At 39.9% G+C, this 19,254-nt stretch overlaps 1 protein-coding gene across 1 annotated transcript in view; it reads right to left on the reverse strand.

Moving 5' to 3' along the window:
• Positions 1–19,254, reverse strand: part of adgrv1 (adhesion G protein-coupled receptor V1) — a 131,407-nt gene that overhangs the window by 78,561 nt on the left and 33,592 nt on the right. The window contains exons 22-56 of the mRNA XM_028457526.1: positions 17,167–17,540; positions 15,654–15,833; positions 14,341–14,521; positions 14,058–14,251; positions 13,829–13,958; positions 13,260–13,340; positions 12,890–13,029; positions 12,436–12,801; positions 11,264–11,507; positions 10,964–11,179; positions 10,652–10,867; positions 10,308–10,552; positions 10,035–10,216; positions 9,447–9,945; positions 8,664–8,973; positions 8,362–8,571; positions 7,668–7,798; positions 7,430–7,529; positions 7,164–7,343; positions 6,915–7,078; positions 6,697–6,784; positions 5,791–5,869; positions 5,565–5,703; positions 5,234–5,375; positions 4,854–5,119; positions 4,552–4,727; positions 4,354–4,481; positions 4,065–4,246; positions 3,801–3,947; positions 3,629–3,709; positions 3,247–3,511; positions 1,806–1,928; positions 580–802; positions 284–488; positions 4–150 (exon numbers count right to left, since the gene is read on the reverse strand). Of these exons, the coding sequence (XP_028313327.1) occupies positions 4–150; positions 284–488; positions 580–802; positions 1,806–1,928; positions 3,247–3,511; positions 3,629–3,709; positions 3,801–3,947; positions 4,065–4,246; positions 4,354–4,481; positions 4,552–4,727; positions 4,854–5,119; positions 5,234–5,375; positions 5,565–5,703; positions 5,791–5,869; positions 6,697–6,784; positions 6,915–7,078; positions 7,164–7,343; positions 7,430–7,529; positions 7,668–7,798; positions 8,362–8,571; positions 8,664–8,973; positions 9,447–9,945; positions 10,035–10,216; positions 10,308–10,552; positions 10,652–10,867; positions 10,964–11,179; positions 11,264–11,507; positions 12,436–12,801; positions 12,890–13,029; positions 13,260–13,340; positions 13,829–13,958; positions 14,058–14,251; positions 14,341–14,521; positions 15,654–15,833; positions 17,167–17,540 (6,734 nt within the window). The remainder of the gene's footprint in view (positions 1–3; positions 151–283; positions 489–579; positions 803–1,805; positions 1,929–3,246; positions 3,512–3,628; positions 3,710–3,800; positions 3,948–4,064; positions 4,247–4,353; positions 4,482–4,551; positions 4,728–4,853; positions 5,120–5,233; positions 5,376–5,564; positions 5,704–5,790; positions 5,870–6,696; positions 6,785–6,914; positions 7,079–7,163; positions 7,344–7,429; positions 7,530–7,667; positions 7,799–8,361; positions 8,572–8,663; positions 8,974–9,446; positions 9,946–10,034; positions 10,217–10,307; positions 10,553–10,651; positions 10,868–10,963; positions 11,180–11,263; positions 11,508–12,435; positions 12,802–12,889; positions 13,030–13,259; positions 13,341–13,828; positions 13,959–14,057; positions 14,252–14,340; positions 14,522–15,653; positions 15,834–17,166; positions 17,541–19,254) is intronic.

Below are 19,254 nucleotides of genomic sequence, written 5' to 3' on the forward strand. Positions count from 1 at the left end.
CACCACTCCTGAAGTGGGGTAAATGTCAGTCAAACTGCCATTTGCAGCCCAATGAACAGTCAGTCGACCAAAACTTCCCCTTCTTCTTTCCACATTGAGAAATATTTCATTATTTTTCTCCAGCTCTTCAACCTCTACAAATAAGGAATTCTGCAGAGAGAGAAACCAATAAAACAGACTAGTTTCAAATCACAAGATCAATTAATAATTCCTCTACAGACCTTTTCATTATTACAATAAACGCAAGCGCAAAACATTGAAACAAATATTTTATTCTGCTTACTTGATCAAAACCAATGATTCCATGTGCATCATCGTTGGTTGGGACAATAACTGTCACTTGACCCCCAAAGCCAATCTCAGCCCCTCCTTTTGGGTTCTTCAGCTTAACCTCAAAATACTCCTCTACCTCAGGAAGGTCATCATCTATGATGTTCACTGCTATTTGCAGTTCGCTGTCTCCAGGTGCAAATTGTAACTCCCCAAAACTGAGAGCAAAAAGAAAAAAAAAAGAGCGACGTGAAGTTTTGTTGAGTTTGTCACAAGTTAACAAAAACTTTAAAATAACTGTCTGATTACCTTGGAATGAAGTCGGACTGATTGGAGACAGACGTAAGTTCATAGACTGTGGAACTATTCTCCTCGGCAGAGGCTAAGAGAATCTTAGTCATGTTGAGGGACGGGACGATGAGAGAGACATAACTATTGGCCGGGGGAGCTTTCAGAATCATGGAGAACAGGTTAACATCAGGCCTCCAGAAGTACAGGGCTGAACCACGTCCTCCAGCCAGCAAGAGGAAAGCTGGGAGAACAAAGAAGAATTCAAGATTGCTTTTGAAACATCTTCATGAGTCCAATAGTAAATGTTGAAAGATTACAATATAAATGGTTAATCTAATTGATCTGAATTTGAAAAAAAAAGAGTCCCAAATAACGTCTTTAAAAGGCTATTACAAACAGTAAGCCAAACACATGGTTAGGAATCAGGTCAGAAAAAAAAGAGAAAAAATCGGAATCATGGGACAAAAGATTGGACAGGAAGGGATTTGGGTTCATAAGGCAGAACACTTCATTTATCAAGACTTGGAAAAATAGGTTTTTGGGATGAAGTACGATTCAGGCACATTTGTGTGGCTAATGTCGATTAAAAACAGCTTATTGTGTTTGTACAGCCAGATGAAGATACTCAGGTTATTATATGATCATATTATAGCAGTACTTTTTAAACCTTTGTTTTATTATTAATAATAATAATAATAATAATAATAATAATAATAATAATGGCTTAGATTTATATATCCCTTCTCATGACACTCAAAGTGCTTTACAGAAAGCATTATTACCACAGCTGCCTTGGGGCAAACTGACATAAGCGTGGCTGCCCATTCGCAAATACGCCCCTTCTGACCACTACCAACATTTAGACACAATTCATACAAAAAAATGAGAGCAAAGTGCCTTGTCCAAGGACACAACAGTAATGAGTGAGAGAGTAGGATTTGAACTGGCAACCCTTCGGTTATTGAACAATCCACTCTACCACCAATCCCCTAAAAATTCCACAAATTACATTGTGATTTCTTGTAATAAGTGACAGCAAAGTTAAGGATTTCTAAGTGCTTAAAAAGAAATTTTAATAAAGCCTTTCTCACTTTCTTGCCACGATTTAAACAAAGGTATAGTTCAACCACTGGATGTATCAGTGGAACACCATAAGAGTTGAAAGGCATGGATTGAACCTGATCATCCAAAACGTATCATGTGGTGCATTCCCCAAGTCCCTTTCTAGTGAAATTTGTTCTTACTCCTTCCAGAAGGGGAAGTGAAGGCGTGAATGGAGGTGAGGTTTGGGTGAGGAATTGACTGCTGAAACATTGGAGCAGGCTGCAGGGAGCTCCACAATAACACCTCACAGGATGATGAGAGACCTGGGAGAATAAAAAAAAAAAAAAAAAACAAGTAATCAAAAATACACAACACACAGACTTAAGTTCTTTCATGCTCCAATTGTATGTTTATGTAAACTAACCACTCAGTTGACTGACACACCCAAGCCTGGCAAATTACAACTTTTCAGTCCCCAAGTGGCTCTGCTGTGCTCTGCGCTTAGGCCTTACCCATAAATCGACAACAGGTCTAACCAAAAAACCCTCACTTCTTACAACTCTGAGGAATAACTGTGCCATATAAATAAATATTTAGTTTTGTTTTTCCTTCTCAGCTGAAATGTCAAAATAATGGTGGTTTATTTGGAATTGATCTATTTTTTTTTTCTAAGGCATTACAATTGTCCTAGTAAACATTCTACCCAACATTGTATCTCACAAAAGTGAGTAAACCCCTCACATTTATCATAACTTCTCTTTGGACAACACTGAAGAAATGACACTTTGCTACAGAATAGTCAGTGTACAGCTTTTATAGCAGTGTAAATTTACTTTCCCCTTGAAATAACTCAACACACAGACATTAATCTTTGAACTGCTCATAGTACAACTCAGGTACACCTCTAAGTAAAAATGTTCAAATTGGGCCCAACTGGATATTTTCCCTCTGAGGTGTCATGTGACTCGTTGTTGTTACAAGGTCTAAGATGTTATCACCCTTACACACTCATACTGGTCACCAGAACTCTTGGATGATCTAAAAAGTTGTTTCTCTACTTAAAGATTAGCTAGTTTATAAGAAAAGCCAACAGCCTGGAACTGAGCATGTGAAGCAGAGCGTTTTATCCTCCCTTTGGCTTATGAACTACAGTACTCCAACATAACACACCTCCAGGACCAACACTGCCTTGTTAAAGACCCTATTAAGCATCGGCCAGGCATTCTCAAACAGAGGTTGGAGGAGTGCAAGGTCTCTGACAGTCATCCTCATGATAGAGGAGAAGACAAGGATTCCAGTGGGAACCTGTGTCTGTGAAGCTCCGCTGAATTCCTTGTTCAAGAGGACTAAGGCAATGCTGGAAGATAATGGTGGCCACAAAAAATTTAAACATTTTTACTTAAGAGTGTACTTACTTTTGTTAAGAGGGAATATGGATGTGTCAAGTGATTTTAAGGGGGCAGCAAATTTACATTGATATACAAGCTGTACACTTAAAACCTAACTTTGTAGCAAGGTGTCATTGCTCCAGTTTTGTCCAATAAAAAGATATAATAAAGTATTTGCAGAAATGTGAGGTGAGTACTGATTTTGGTGTGGTACTGTAACCATCAAGAGGTACACAAAAACATAGTGTGTCACCTTTAATCCCGATCAACAGCAGAGAATGGTCAGGTGTTGTGTGGACTGTCTCCACCTGACTTGTTCTGCCGTTAATTGTCAGAGGCTGTGGATCTTGAAATCTTCCACTTCTCCATTGAAGAAGGAGACAGCTTTCTACCTCTTTGTCAATGCACACTAACAGGTAGGGTACATCTGCGTGAGTAAATGGAGTCACACTGAGGATGTCTCGTTCAAAGTCAAGACTTTGGAGAAGAGTAAATGACCCTCCGGTCCAGACGAAAACCTGTAGCATGAAAGAAGAATGACGTTGAACTTGTTAGAAAAACACTATAAAGATTATTTAGAGAAGAAGGTAAATATGCTAAAAGTTTTAGAGATTGTTTTTTAAAAAATGTGTCACCTGGCTTGATGCAATGAGGTATTCTCTGCCTTCTGTGGAGAAGTGACTAAGATCCAGAGCTTCTACACCGAGGGTTTGTGCCTTCAAGGAAATTAGATTGTCCAAGATTGAATTAAACTGATACAGTAATGTGGGGAAACATATGACTAATGTTGCATCTCTGAATTATTACCAATGTCAAATTGAGATCCTTTTGCAATTTGAAGATGCTGAGATTGGCAGCAGGGTTAAAGGGTGGACCACCATGTGTGATGCCTACGTAGGTAGAGCCATTGGCAGCAAACCCTACACATGAGCCTGGATCCTGAATCCTCAAAGACTGAGGAAAACCAAAACATACACAACATTTGAGAAAATACTAGACTTATAGTGTAATCTAGTTATCAATCAATTGTTTTTCCCCATTAAACACCGTGGAATCAGTTCTCATGCTTACCTCCACTGCTACAAAAACCCCCTGCCACTGGTACAGAGTGGCCAAAGTATATAATGATCCGACAATGGGTTTCCTGTCCAACCTCATAGCAAGAAAAGGAGGGCCCGCAGGGAAGGAGCACCAACCTGAGGTGGGGGTGTCCTCAAAGATTTGGTACACTCCCAAGACTGAGAGCTGGCCCTCTGGAGAAAATACATTCAACTTTTCAAACACCCTTTAATTTTAAAGACGTTTCAGTAAAACAAAAGAATGAAAAGCATTTGTCGATGGGACTGTTTAATACTCTCACCGTAGGCGATAGCTGTGCCTGACTGAATCTCCCACTCAACACTAACGGCTGACTCTAGTCCATTACTGCGTGACACAGTGAGGAAGACCGTTCTGCCACTCTCATCCATAACCAGTTCTGTGTTTGTTCTAAAAAAGTTAAAAACAATAAATATGAATATATTTTCATAATATATCCAAATCAAATTTTGAAACACACCTGTTTAGAGTCGGCCCAATTCTGAACAAGCCAGAAGGTGCCACGTTCTCCAGAACAGTGATGAGAGTTTGGAGTTGATCACCGAGCCGGGCTCCTCCAGTTGGGTTGAATAGGACCACTGTGAACGTTTCATTCGCCTCAGGCTCAGCATCCAGGAGCGCTCCTATCTCCAGCATCTGATGCAAAGAGATGAATCCAAAACTCAGAGTACTCCTTAATTAAGCTACTAACCTAGTATATCACGATCAAAGAAATCCATCTTATTTGCAAAGAACTTCTATAGTATTTTTGCTTTCTCATACCTTAAATCTGACACCATCCTCAAGAACCACAAACCCCTGTGGTGGCATTAAATCATCTTCTGCCACAACGCCATTGGCATCCACAATGGTATATTGAACAGATACTGTGCCAAATGTTCCTTCTTCTGGGCTTCGAACTACAAACAGGTTGGCAACACTTTCACCTAGCCCTGATACAGAGGTGGGCTCTTTCAATAAGAAATGCTTGCTGCTGTTAAAAGAAATGACTCCATGTCCATCATCACTGGCCAATATATTCACAGTGGCTGCAGGAACAAAAAGTATTATGTTACCAAATGCATACCACCTGTGATTATTAGCAATCAATTTTGGAATTTTGCAATAAAGAAATTTGCAAAGCACCTCAAATTTCAACTTACCTGTGGTGTTTGAGCCCAGCTCAAGTCCAGGGGACGGTTTGGATAGAATCAGTTGAAATCTTTCTGCACCTTCTGGAATGGTGTCATCATTGATCAGCACTTCAACAAACTTGTGTCTTTCACCATCAACAAAATATAGTATCTAAGGGGTGACAAAGGTATGTTAAGGGACTTATAAGATGTTTGAGTCAAAGAAGCCAAATCTACTTCAGAACAGAAATAAAAAAAACACTAGATTCAAAAGTTGTTGCTATGTATCACTGCAGAGACTGAAGGTAAATACAGGTAATGACAAGTATGTGCTACTTTTTAACAACAGTGTGTAGCTAACCGTTTCACTGGTATTATAATCCAGCCCCAGTTGAGCTTCCAAAGTCTGAGCATGGAAGAAAACGGAGACATTTCCGTATGTTCCTTTGTTTCTGTAGGCCACTAAAGTCAACGATCCGATTGTTTCATTCACTTCGAACCTGCAACCAAGAGGACAGTTTGGTTTAAAGGAAACATCTTTAACAAATTAGCTTGAGGAAAAATATATACAGCTATCTTTCTCTTACATGGTGTTTGTCCATTCAATGACACCTCTAATCCCATCATTGGCAATAATACCGACTTCTGCAACCAAACCCTGAGTGTCTGAGAGAAGGAACCATATGCACAAAGAAAACAGATGATGAATTTTGAAGCAGTCAATTGCATCTAATAATTGCAGAAGGAAGTAGCAGTTACTTAACACTGTAACTAAAGTGTATTGCAAGCACAGAGAGAAACAGCCAAGGATCTGACTTCTGTCATGGTACATTTAAGCAAAGGATTAAAGCTAAAAAAGCATTTCCCATAAGTGGCCGTGGAAGCTCAGCAGCAAATGTCTGTTGGGCAGCTGATTTATAACCTCCTGAATGATTCTTTCCCACTGATTCTGTGGCTAAGACACTGGGAGAGTGGATTCAGGTTTGGCTATTTCTCTCGTCACCACTCAGTGCTTCTCTGCTCCCACCAAATCTCCAGGCTTCCTCAGTAATGGAAAACATCATCTTGACTATCCAAGCCACATAATGACTGGTGCCAGAAGAGTGGCTGTGTGTTTACCATGTGTCTTCAAGCAGAAGCCTGATAGTATTCTGGGAACATCCGAGTACTGTTCGGGCAGTAGCATTCTGTCAACTCATCACTTTCTAAAGCAGTTCATTCATAAATAGGACTGTGGTTTGGATTATGCAAAAGCAGTCGCAACTACTGCTCTAGGTTCAATACAGGGATAAGAGGATATATTGTATTTCTTTTTTTACCTGGCAAAGTCCAAAAAACAACCTCTATGTATCAAAGAAAATGGTGAAAAACAAAACACAGAAAGTAATGAGAAAACATTTTTTTTTCTTTTTTTTAAGATATAACAACCGACAGAGGGAACAATGGATTGTCAATAGTGAAACTAAAATTAAAATATACAGTGTATTTCCTACCAAGTTGGGGGACAGTGGCAAGAGTTGAGATGAGTACTGCTGATGTTATGTTGACCAGAAAGAACTCCTGCAACTCTGGAATGTCATCCTAAAGTAGAAAAAAAACAAAACATTTTGATATTTTGTCCTACACACTCTAATATACATGATATCGCAACAATGTGCTCATAAAAAAAACTGCCTCATTCTGTTTAATGAAGAGAAAATGTTAGCCTCACCTCCAGAATGGTGACAGGGATACCAGCTGAGGTCTGTCCTTCCTGAAGGATTATATAACCAGTACCAGAGCTAAAGTCTTGGTCTGGTTCTGCAAGAGCACCCTCTGTGTGAACCAGGTCTTGCAGAGAACCTCTAATAACCTCATACGTAATATTGACCACTCCTGTAAACAAAACAAAAAAAATCTGTATGATTATTAAAGATACCACATGCAGAGCAAGAAAGTGTTTATTACTTTGTCTACTGACCCAAAGTTCCAAACTCTCTGTTGATGTAGATGTATATAGTTTGCTGTTGTTCTTCTGTGGTCACCCGCAGTGATGATGGAGCAATAGAAAGAAGCCCATAGGGCTCATCGCTGGTGTCCACGGTAAGAATTGCCTCAGTCCCTTGAGCATCCAGGGCAGCATGCCCTGTTACTGCCACCCCTGAGTGTAAAAAAAAAATACAACTTTAGCTGGAAAGTCCAAATCCACTATATTTGAAGCAAAAAGGTTGAGAAAACAATACTTGCCAAAAGTTTGAATGTTTGAAAGGGAAACTTTGAATTCATCTTGGTCCTCTGGTGTTGCATCGTCGAGAAGTTGCAGAGCGATGGTTTTGTTTAGTTCACCCTGTAAGATCAATCAAATGGACACATACTTGGTGTCAAAATACAAGATTAGCTTCATTTTCATGGAAATTGTGTGGGGGGAAAAATATCCTTGTGTCTGTTTAAGTACTGTATCCCTCTTCTTTCTCACACACCTTACCTCAGTAAAGAGAAGCGTCCCTGAGGTTTGGGGGAATGTTCGATGTACAAGGGGCCCTTTTATGATCCAGTCCACGGTGACGTTACCGAGACCAGGAGCTGTTCTCAACACTAATAGCTCCATTGATTCTCCTGTAATGTATCAATGAAATACAGTATTAAAACCAAAACTAATCAAAATATTGGCAAAAGAGGTCAATGTAGGACAAGGAAGTCTTTCTGGTTTTGCTTTATTTGCTTTTATAGGTAAAAAACAACCTAAAACTACAAAGTAACATGCAGGGAGATGGTAAATGAATACATATTGGAGTATGATCAACTTCATAAATGAAAAATGGAAATATAAACAAATTACTACTATATTGGTTGAAGTGAGATTCCAACTACTCAAGCACATCTTAAACATTGGCAAACCACCACATGGCCCAAATATATTTAAGCTTTTAGAAATGACCAATTTTAACCCCTAAATCAAATTGATTTCAAGGAAAGTAGTATTAAATTCCAAGTTAAGTGTTTTTTATGTAAGAGCTCTTTGTTAAACAGCCTGGAGATTCAAAGAGAAGCTAAAGCCGTAGCAGAGTAGCTCTGTAATTCATCTGCCTATTAGCACAGCTAGAACAGTCAGGACTTATTATGATCAAAATATCCCACACAACGCATAGGCATGGGGACCTGCTGTAGTAAACACCCACCTTCTCTGGCAATTACAGAGCGTGATGAGGGATGGAAACCTAGAATTCCAGCCACATTGTCATTGGCCAGTATCACAATGTTTACAGTATCTGAGCTGGGCAGGATTCGACTTCCTCCCGCTGTGTTAACCAGACCAATCATAAGGCTCTCGTTGTCTTCTGGGTCAGGGTCGTCTTTGATTACTATCTCTATTGTCTTCTTTAGTTCACCTGCGACAATGACAGTGATGGTTAAATAGGCTTAAAAAACGGCACGAGACATTAGATTATTTAAAAACGGAATGTGTAGTTGAGGAACAGACCATCAAAGGTCAGAGTTCCTCCAGTCCCAGTGAAGTCAGCGTCTGGTGTGGCTTTTCCACCAACAAACCTCCACTCTACAGTGACTGTGCCGAGATTACCCCCCCTCCTCTCTATGACCAGGGGCAGGATAACCATGGGCTCTTCTCGAACCTCCAGATAGAGACCCTCATTAGTGCTGTTGGGACTGAGGCTGTAGATCAAAAACACTCCAAATGCATCTCCATTCATCCCAATAGTGACCACAGCTTTGTCCGGCTGACCAATGGAGGGAAGATCCTTCTCTGGCACCGTCAAATTCAGTAGCTCAACCTTTAACAATCCAAGATAAAATAAGATGTAATAGTGAAATTTTGGTATAAGTCAGGGTTTGTCAAACATTTTATTTCAGGGGCCAAATATGGACCAGTTTGATTACAAGTACTGGGCCACAGGTTTTCAACAACATTTAAGGTGCCCAAGTTTGCACACCCAGTTATAAATTAGACAAAGCATGGGAGGCATCAACAATATCTAAGTAATAAGTGACAGATGCTTAAATGTCGTTTGATTTGTGGATTTTTTGACAAACTCTTATTTATGTTGTGGAATAATTTGAGAAAAATTGCAGGATTTTTGAAAAATTTTGAATACTGAATTATTTGGTAATTTACCCAATGATTCATGTTTTTTGTGTCATTTTCACCTTCTCCTGCAGGCTGAAATCGGAAGATCTGAAGGGCTAGATTTGACCCTAGGGCCTTGAGTTTGACACGTGGCATAAGTGTTTTATGAATGATACTTACTTTCAATATTTGAATGGAGAAGCTTTCATCCATTTCAGGAAAGTTATCAGTCAGAATCAGGACTGTGAGGTTGGCTCCCTCAGATCCATCATCCATAAAGGTACTTTGAGCAGAAGCAGGGGTGTAATCCAACCCAGCCACGGCCTGGGCACTGAACAAGACATTATCTGCAGTAACGTTTTTTACATAAGTCTGAACCAGGGGGTTTGACAATAGCCGGTCTGTCCCAGAGGTCACCCATGAGCACAAGGGTACAGTCACATCTGACGACAAGGAGAAGGAGTAGCAGGCCTGCTGTCTCAAACAAGCAGCGGCACATGCTCCTAGAGAGTCTCCCTGACCAGTGATGTTATGGGATTGGAGTTGACCAGTGGATGGAAGCCCTGCTTTTGGAGGGTTGTAGTACATCAACAGGTTCTGGTTTTCTCCCTGAGCCAAACCAACTATATCAATATCAGTCGTGCTGTACATAATCAACAAGCGACCAAAGTGGCCCCCTCTGGAAAAGGAACAAAAAAAAAACAGAAGATAGCAAAAGGTACAAACTGGAAAATAATTTCATACAAGTATGAATAACAGAAAAATCACCTCCTGCGAACAGTAATATTAGCTGAATAAAATCCTTCCAGAGGCTCCTGGACACGATAAACAGACTGTTCAAAGTACACTGTCCCATATGGGTTGTCATTGGCAGGCACTATTATTTTTACTGATGTATCTGCTCCCAGGTTTCCTCCATTACTGGCACCAGTTAGCTCCACTTTGATGATCTAGATAGGACAATGTAGAATGTCACACTGATCATGTGAAATACCGAAAAACGTATGTAAAGGGAAAGAGCATTCAAAATGATCTTCTCACCTCAGTGATTTCAGGTACATCATCAGCTAATATCTCCACCCGGAGTGTCTTCATGGTCTCACCTGGAGCAAATTTGACCTCTCCGGATGTAGGTCTGATGTCTCCTACAGCTAACTGACCATTAACCGTGGCCTCCCACTGGACTGAAACTGTACCAATAGTACCAGCGTTTCTCAAGATTGGCAGTGTGACCTCAATAGAGTTGGATCCTGGCTCCACTATTGTAACTGGTGAAGCTTGGAGAACTTTATAGGACATGGGATGAAATAAAAAAAACGAGTTAAACACAGTAGTAGAGGTCTGAAAAAGGGATCATAATAGTAATGTAGGTGATTTTTACAAACCAAAGGCACCAAAGGGGTCATCAGAAGGCAAAATGGTGATGATGGCCCTTGTGAGCTCCCCCAGTAGAGCCCCCCCTGTGGTCTGGTTGATCAGTTCTATAAGAAAGGTCTCCTCCAGCTCGGGGACCACATCGTTGATGACATAGATAGGCACAGATTTACTGGACTCCCCCTCAAGGAGGACCACATCCGTTGAGGCCACGCTGTAGTCTTCACCTATTTAATTACATTCATACACATGCATGTGGACAAGGCCCAACCTATTGATATAGGAAACATAAAGCAAAGTATTCAAATCTATAATTTACTTACTAACTCTGGCGGTCAAAGGCACAGCCCGAAACTTAACAGACACATCAGCAAAGATTCCTCCAACTCGTGTGACGTTGATTATGGGGCCGACGTAGTGTTCTGCCACACTGACAGCAGAGGTTGATAGTTGAAGGACTCCAAATGCATCATCGCTGGCATCTACTATCACCTGGGCTACAATGTCAGAGCTGGATCCCAGGGAAGGGGAATTAGAAACTGAAAAATAAATGAGAAACACCATTAATTAAATGATTGTTTCCTTCAGGTAAAATCCTTAACTCAAAATAAATAATATCTTACTGAGTCTCTCTTGCTCTCCTTTGATGAGGCGAACATTGATCAGCTTCACAAAAACGGACTCATCTCTCTCTGGATCGTCGTCATCTAGAACTTGGAGCGTAATGTTTGCCTCACTCTGATTGGCCATAAACATTACAGAATTGAAGAGGGGAACAAAGTCACGACCCTCTGTTGCTCGACCAACACCAGGGGTCCTGAACGGTGCTGGATCAGCTTCATCAAGTGTCCCATAAGTCACTTGCACCTGGAAGAATTAATGTTAACACTTTATTTGAAGTTTTATATATAATTGCTGACATTTTTCTGTCATTATTATGACATGACACCCGTTATTAGCATGAATAAGGTGTCATAAAGGCTGTCATAAAGTGACCAGCCCACTACATTACCAGAGGACACCATGAAGAAGCCGTTATCATTATTATTATTATTATTCCCCCAGAAAACCTTAAAAGGGGGAAACTTTTTAACTCTATTAACCTATTTACATTTTGCAACTTCCATTGTCCCATTTTTGCCCTTTTTCAAAAAGTTCTGACATTTTTTTCAAACTTTAGCTTCTCTTTTGCCAATAAATCAATTTTTTGTCACTTTTTTGGACACTATTTCTCTACATTTTGCCCAATAAATACCACTTGTTTAATTTTTCCTCTTTTTGTTTCACATTTTCGTCCTTTTTCACTATTGTTTGCCACATTTTGCTCATTTAAGCTACCCTTTGACATTGCATACCACCTGGTTGCTCTTTATTTGCCTATTTTTTTGGCCAATCTTGAATGCTTTTGGCCCATTTTAGTCATTTTACACTCTTCTCTGCCGCGTTTTTGCCACATTTGGACCATTTTTTACCACCTGTTACCACGTCTGCCTCCAATCGCTCGTCAAAAAAAAAATTGTAGCGGACCGGACCGGCCCACCTTGGGTCGACAATGTCCGGTATGCCAGATAGCCAGTCCACCCCTGCCCTCCAAAAAAATGCCAACATAGCTCCAAATGTGTCATAATTTACCGAACAACACACCTTATTCATGCTAATGAGAGATATGACAGCCAATGTCAGCCTTCTGTATAAAACTTCAAGTCAAGTGTTACCGAATTAATTCAGTTTAAAGGCCAGTAAAAAATAAATAAACACATGAATAAGTCCTTCAATAGTTTTGAGTGGGACACACCTGACCCATCAGGCCTTTCTGTCGCTGAATTGTAAGATGTACAGTGGAATCCGCTTCAGGAAGGCGAACGGACCTTGTTGTATTGGCAAACACAAACACTCCATAGGGATCATCACTGGCAAGCACAGTCAAGGTAGAAGATGTCTTATCACCCAAACGACCATGTGACACATTAACCAGTGACACAATGAAGCTCTTGTCCAATTCAGGGATCTCGTCTTCAGCCACACTGATGAATATGTTCTCTGACGTCTGGCCAACACTGAAGGTGATGCTTCCAGACCTACTTATGAGCTCCTCATCAGAGCTGGGATCAGTTTCCCAGTAAAGCGTGACATTGGAAAGATCACCAAAGGACCGGAGCACCTAAGGGAGAAAAATAAATAAATCAGTATTTGGTGTTTTGATGAACAATCTGGAAAATGAGTTCATTTATACATTGTGTTCCACTGACCTTTAGGTGCACAATGCTGCGTCCATCCTCAGGTTCAGTCCCGTTCACTGATAGAGACTCTGAACTGAACTCAAATACTCCATGTGCATCATCAGATGCAGTGATAGTCACTGAAATCCGAGATGCAGCCCCTAAGCTGGCTGCACAGAAAAATCCATGAGAGTGAGAGGAAGAGTTCAGATTATGGAAGCAATAATTCCGTATCTTTCATAGAACTGGGGAAAATCTATAAATGGAAAACAATGTCTGACTACTTCACATGAAGGTAACAAACACTACAATCTTAGACATACAGTACGTGGGATCAAGTGTGGACCACAAAAGGTGGAGAGGTAGGACAGTTTGGGAAGTAAAGCAGAGGAATACTTACCATGATATTGACGGGATGGAAGAAGAAAGTCATAATCACTCTCCCCACTACCACTCCCCTCACTATGTAGAAAACGATCCACTAATGGATCATTCACATGAGGACCACAAAGGTGTCACATCAGGCATAAATCATGCCAGAGGAGGAAGGATTCAGGAACAGGTAGGAAGTGGGAATAAAGGAAGGAAGTCACACAGGAGCACCACACACATCAGCATTACACAGGTTCAGTTTAGATTAAAACTGCTGGACACAATCTGTTTTTTTTGGTCCATGGTGTAGGCCTCATAGATCAATAACTCAAACATAATTTGCTTGAAAAAAAGATGTAAGAGGTTGAAATTGTCGCTCAAAAGTTTGTTTTGAGCTCCACTGTTGGAAAAGATTTGCGCATTGCATCGTGGGATGTGGAGTCGCAGAGACGGATGTATAGAAGTGTTTTTACATTCTGTTTCTATAAAAAGCATCTTTAAGTATAGCTTGATTCTAGGTAATGCCAACAGAAGACAACTATAAAGTTGAAAATGTCATAATGACCAAAATATATTCAAATGTAACGCAATTCTCACCTCCTCCATCAGCATTGTAGAGTTCCAATTTAAATATCTTATCCAGCTCAGGGACAGGATTGTCAATGATGGTCACGGTGATGAACTTTAACCTTTCACCTGGAAGGAAGTCCAACACTCCCTCCGAATCCTACAAGTATCCATGTGCACATGGTTTATGATTCATGGCCATCTATTTGAATTCCTATCATATGCTAGAATCCAATGAAAAGCATTATTTTAGACAAACCTCATAGTCTTCAGGGCTGGAAGCAGTGAACGGAGTTGTTCTGTATCCGACCATGACTCGTCCCAACAGTCCCTGTGCCCTGGCCACGGGCAGAAGGATCTGCCCTGCTTCCTCATTCACAGAGATGTGTGCAGGTTCTAATGCTGGAGGAATCAAACCATCCTCTGGAGGAGTCGGCTGAAACTGCAACAAGCCTGTAGGTGAGGAGGTGTGTCAAATAATTCAAATGTAATTGTTTCTAACATGAAAAACTAAACTGCTATGGAAAGTTTCCCATGAATACCATAGGGATGGTCACTGGCTGTGACGGTGACAGTGTTAACAGAGTTGTTGGGGTCGATGCTTGCTCCACTGGTGGGTGTGGAGCCTGGTTTCCCATCTCCTGACTCTGCTGCAACCAGTGAAACCTGAAAGGTTTCTGCAAGCTCTGGAAGGTTGTCATCCAGCACAAACAAGTTCAAAACCTAAAAAAAAAATATAGGCAAACATTTATTTTCTATAACATCCTGCCAGTGGTTGATTAAGTTTACTTATATATGTTTTTTTTTTTTTTTAATATGTTTAAGTAATCACCTTTGTGCTTTTACAATGTTGTCCCAAAGGACTTCACATTTTTTCTGGGTTATTTAGATTTGACTTTATCAATAGCAAATGAGTTTATACTAGTGCATATATCTTTAATTCAACAATGAATGTATGGTCAAAGCCATTTGATTTGTTAAATTTCCCAACATAAGATTCCTATAATAGTTTCTACATACATATAAAACAAATCGTATTACATTTTAAGCATGTCAAAGCCTGAATTTTTGTAATCATTTTCAAAAAAAAATTCAGTATCACCTGTTACAATGTCAAACACTGCACATGGCAACCACTAGATGGAGCTAATCCTTCAGAAACTTGGCTTAATTATTATTGTAAAGATAAGCTGAGAAAACAATCGATAGACTTTAAACACAATGTAATGTAAGTAACTTAAGCAGGTACGATTATATTAAAGCATGCACAGTCATAAACTCATTTTAGTTCAGGGGCCAGTTTTATCTGAAGAGGGCCACAGATTTTATGCAGGAAAACAAGTAATTTCAACACTATTGTGCCCTAGTTTGCACTTGCACGTATACATAAAATACAAAATATGTAAGTGACAGATATCCCAACAAGCTCTTCACTTTAAATTTCCTTAATTTGTGACCAATTTCTATTTAATTAAGTAAAATGTTATGAAATAATTTGAGGAAATTTAAAAGATTTTGTAAGAATTTGGAGTTTTTTCAACTTAACATTAAAAATAACTGCAATCATGCAATATAAGCACGCGGAAATCTGTGAGCTCCTGCAAATATCGTTGAGTGTCATTTTTACTTTCTCCTGCGAACCAAATTGGATGCTCCAAAGGAAAGTATTTAGCCCCAGCCTTGAGTTTGACACGTGCTGCTCTAGAGCATGCATACATAGAGATGTAATGAGAGGAGGGTATATTATGCTTTATGCTTTATATTTTTGCTTTTTTTTATTTTTTTAATTGAAGAAAAACACTGATTATTGAAGTGAAGCTCTCTATGCTCCTAAGATGCTCACTTTCTCTCATACCTCAGAGCGCTGATCCGGCATAAAAAGCAGAGCTCCAGTAGCATTGGCAAAATCCTGATGAGCTGGATTGTCTCTGTCCGAAGTGTCCAGTTGAGTAACAGTGTAGTTGACATAAACATGGTCCAGAGATCCCAGCGTACGCTCAATCACACAAGAAATGGTGGATCCTTCCTCTGTGGTCTAACGAGGCAATAGAAACATGAATGAGTTCATGCTCATAATGAAATATAATGCTTTGCTCTGATTCCTGTGTAGTAATAGTGCAATTTAGTGAGACTGACTGCCCTGGCCACATGCCTGATGTATAATTTATTCTCTAGAGCAGTGGTTCTCAACCTTTTCAGCGCGAGACCCCCAAAATAAAAGTGTACCACTGTACCGAAAGGTGGCTGAACACAGACATTTTTGGGGCCCATGCATAAAGTCAGCAAAAAGATGGTCCATTGTTCTATGAATCTGTGATAACTACACTTTATTTTTTAATCTGAATAATATCCACTGTTATCCAGCAAGTTAATTATTATATATATATTATTTTCACCATAGTATATATTCATCTTAAAGATGTAAATCCTTGTTTTAATCAGAAATAAAATGGGTTGAAAGTGACCACAACTGGTGGAAATGGTCTTTTTAAAACCATAGAAATTGGTTAAAAGTTGCAAATTAGAGTGGCCAAAAAGAGACAAAAACATAGTAAAAAGGGTTCAAAGTGTCAATATTGGCTTAAAAGTGGCAGAACAAGTAGGAATGATTAGTTTAAACTGGGCATGATAATGGGCATGACAAATGGTGAATGTGGTTATATTGGTCAAAATAAGCATGAAATATGGTGAAAAGAGGTTAAAAGTGACAATAATGGGTCAACGTCTGCAACATTAAGAAATTTGATGGAGAAGTGGAAGAAATGGGAATAATGTAGTAAAAAATGCACTGAAAAAGCAAAAACATAGTAAGAATAGGTTAAAATATGGCAAGATTGGTGTAGTTGCAGAAAAATGGGCAATAACGGGCTCAAATTATTCAAAAAATATTCCTACATTCTTGAAGGCATCTGGCGACCCCCTCCCAGTGTCTCGCGACCTCAAAGTTGAGCACCCCTGCCCTAGAGGGTCTACAGTGGCTTATCTGCTTTTGATGGAATGCCTTCCTTGGCCTGGCCACCTGTTGCACTGATGAGAATAAGTAACAAGATCTTGGCTTTCTACTGATGGAACTCCTGATCAGCTTCTATAGGAATGCCCTGACTGACACACCTGGTGCTGCTTCACCATCTGTCGTTCCACCTGACACGGCCCAACGTGAGAGCCCACTCACCGTGCACCGTGCGATCCAGCCAAAAAAAAAAACCAAGCACGCTTTCCATGCATGGCTGCATGTAGATGATGAATTATGCAACAGGACAGAGTCTGGCAAACCAATGGGTTTACATTACATGTGTTTCTTCTATGCATATGTTTACTGAGCGGATGCAGGAGGGCGATTACAGGACTAAACCTAAACGTGCACTTACATCAGGTATACATGCACCGGTGAATCCGAATAGCCCGTTGGCATTGTCACTCTTCATCACTCGCAAAATAGCAGTGGGTCTGGGGAGGGGGAGGCGAGCGCCACCTCGCACTGCCACCAGCTGAAGGTAGAACACCTCTTCTCCTTCCTCCTCGTTGTCATCCCGGGCCTCCACCACAAAAGACTTCTGCCTCTCATCCTGGAGGTATCTCAGGTAACCAGAGATAGTCCGCAGGTCTGTTTTAGGAGGCTGAGCGTGGAGCTCATGGATGTGGCTGTGGTTCAGCTTAGTGTGATACATGCGGACGTCCTGTAGAAGACCAGTGTAACGCTGTTCACCTTCTATATCTGAGCCGATAAACACTGTAGCAGGTCCTGTAGGGACAACAACCACAGTTATTTTACATTTAAAATATTACATACAGAAAACTCAATAATTAAGTTAATAGTTGAGGCCTACAAGGAACTGGTGAAAATAAAATCTGGGACTGAAATAGACCTGGGTTTGATTACACACAGGAGGCTTTCTGTGCACATTTTGCATGTTCTCCTCCTGCTTTCATTCATTTACTCCTTGTATTCCTATAAAATCCTTCCTGAATCCTAATTAATGTACGTTAGGTTGATTACAATTAATCAAAGAGCTCCAGCTGGTTCAGCTCAGGTCTTAATCAGAACAAAGAGGTCAGAGCACATTATTCCAGTTTTAAAGTCTTTACAATGGCTCCCAGTCAGCCTCAGAATAGACTTTAAAGTTCTGCTGCTGGTGCATAAGTATGGGAACGGGTTTGGTCCAGAATCCATCAGTGAGATGTTAGTCAGGTATGACCCCAGCAGGTCTCTCATATCTATGGACACAGGTCAGATAGTGGAGCCCAGAGCTCACAGTAAACATGGTGATGCTGCTTTTAGTTGTTATGCTGCAAAGAAGTGGAACAAACTGCCAGCAGAGCTGAAGTCAGCATCTAATGTGAACATTTTTAAATCAAAGTTAAAGAAGTTTTCTCTACTGCGTTTGACTGAGAGGGAGATTTTTAAACATATTGTTGTTGACGTAATGTTTTACTGCTGATTTAAATGTTTTTACTACTGATTTTAATGTTCTTATTGATTTTTAAGCCATTGAATGTTTTCTTTGCCTAGACTGAAAATGCTTGTTTAAGTGAATGAGCGTGTGAATAGTTGTCTGTATGTGCAGGCCCAATGACAAGACTAGCATCCTTTCCTGTGAGAGTTGGGGATGGGGACCAGCAGCAGACTCACGCAACTAAGTGTAGGAATATGTGGGTGTAGATGGATGGATTTAGAGACTTTAACAGAAAAATTACTTGAGGCACATACGTTAGCAGTTTTATTATGACACTGTAGTAAGGCTGGGCGATTTTACCTAAAAAAAATCTCTGATTTTTAAAAAAAAAAAAAAAAACTGGGTTTGGATTCGATTTTAGATTTTTTTTTTTTTTCAGTGCAGTTAAAAATGACTGCAGACATCAGATATATTGTCAAAAGTGCAACTGCATTTATTTTAGAACAATCCCAAAATAAAAAGTAAATGAGGTTCTGTCATTCAACAATTTCAAGCTTTAAACCAGGTTTAAGCAAAAGTGCAACAGCAACTTCACAGTAGCTTCAATTTTCTGAATAAGAAATCAGATAACTACATATTTTATAACATTTCAATTAAAAAAATGAAAATAAACTCTTCCCTTAGCATCTCAGCATAGTGCGAATAAAACATTAAACATGCGTGTGGCACACATATAGACTACTCAAAGGGTAAACAAACGTAAACAAAGAGGGGGATGGCTCACAGTGCACTACGGTAACCCACAAGGACGGAATGCAAGAAAGTCCGAAAAAACTGTGGTGGAAAAAAAAAAAAACTCAAATTTGCTGTTTTTATCAGACAAAACGATTAAATCAATTTTTTGCAGAGCCCTCCACAGCAGTCATAATCCTGCACATTAAATTGCTTAGAACATTAACGTTTGATTAAATTTCCTTTCAGTTTCAGTTTCAAACTTTATGTTTTGTGCTGTTGACTCAAGGTTATCATTCAAAGCATTTTTTTTTTTTTTTTGTTTGCAAC

The sequence above is a fragment of the Gouania willdenowi genome, chromosome 9, assembly GCF_900634775.1.
Source record: "Gouania willdenowi chromosome 9, fGouWil2.1, whole genome shotgun sequence".
Classification (NCBI taxonomy): Eukaryota; Metazoa; Chordata; class Actinopteri; order Blenniiformes; family Gobiesocidae; genus Gouania; species Gouania willdenowi.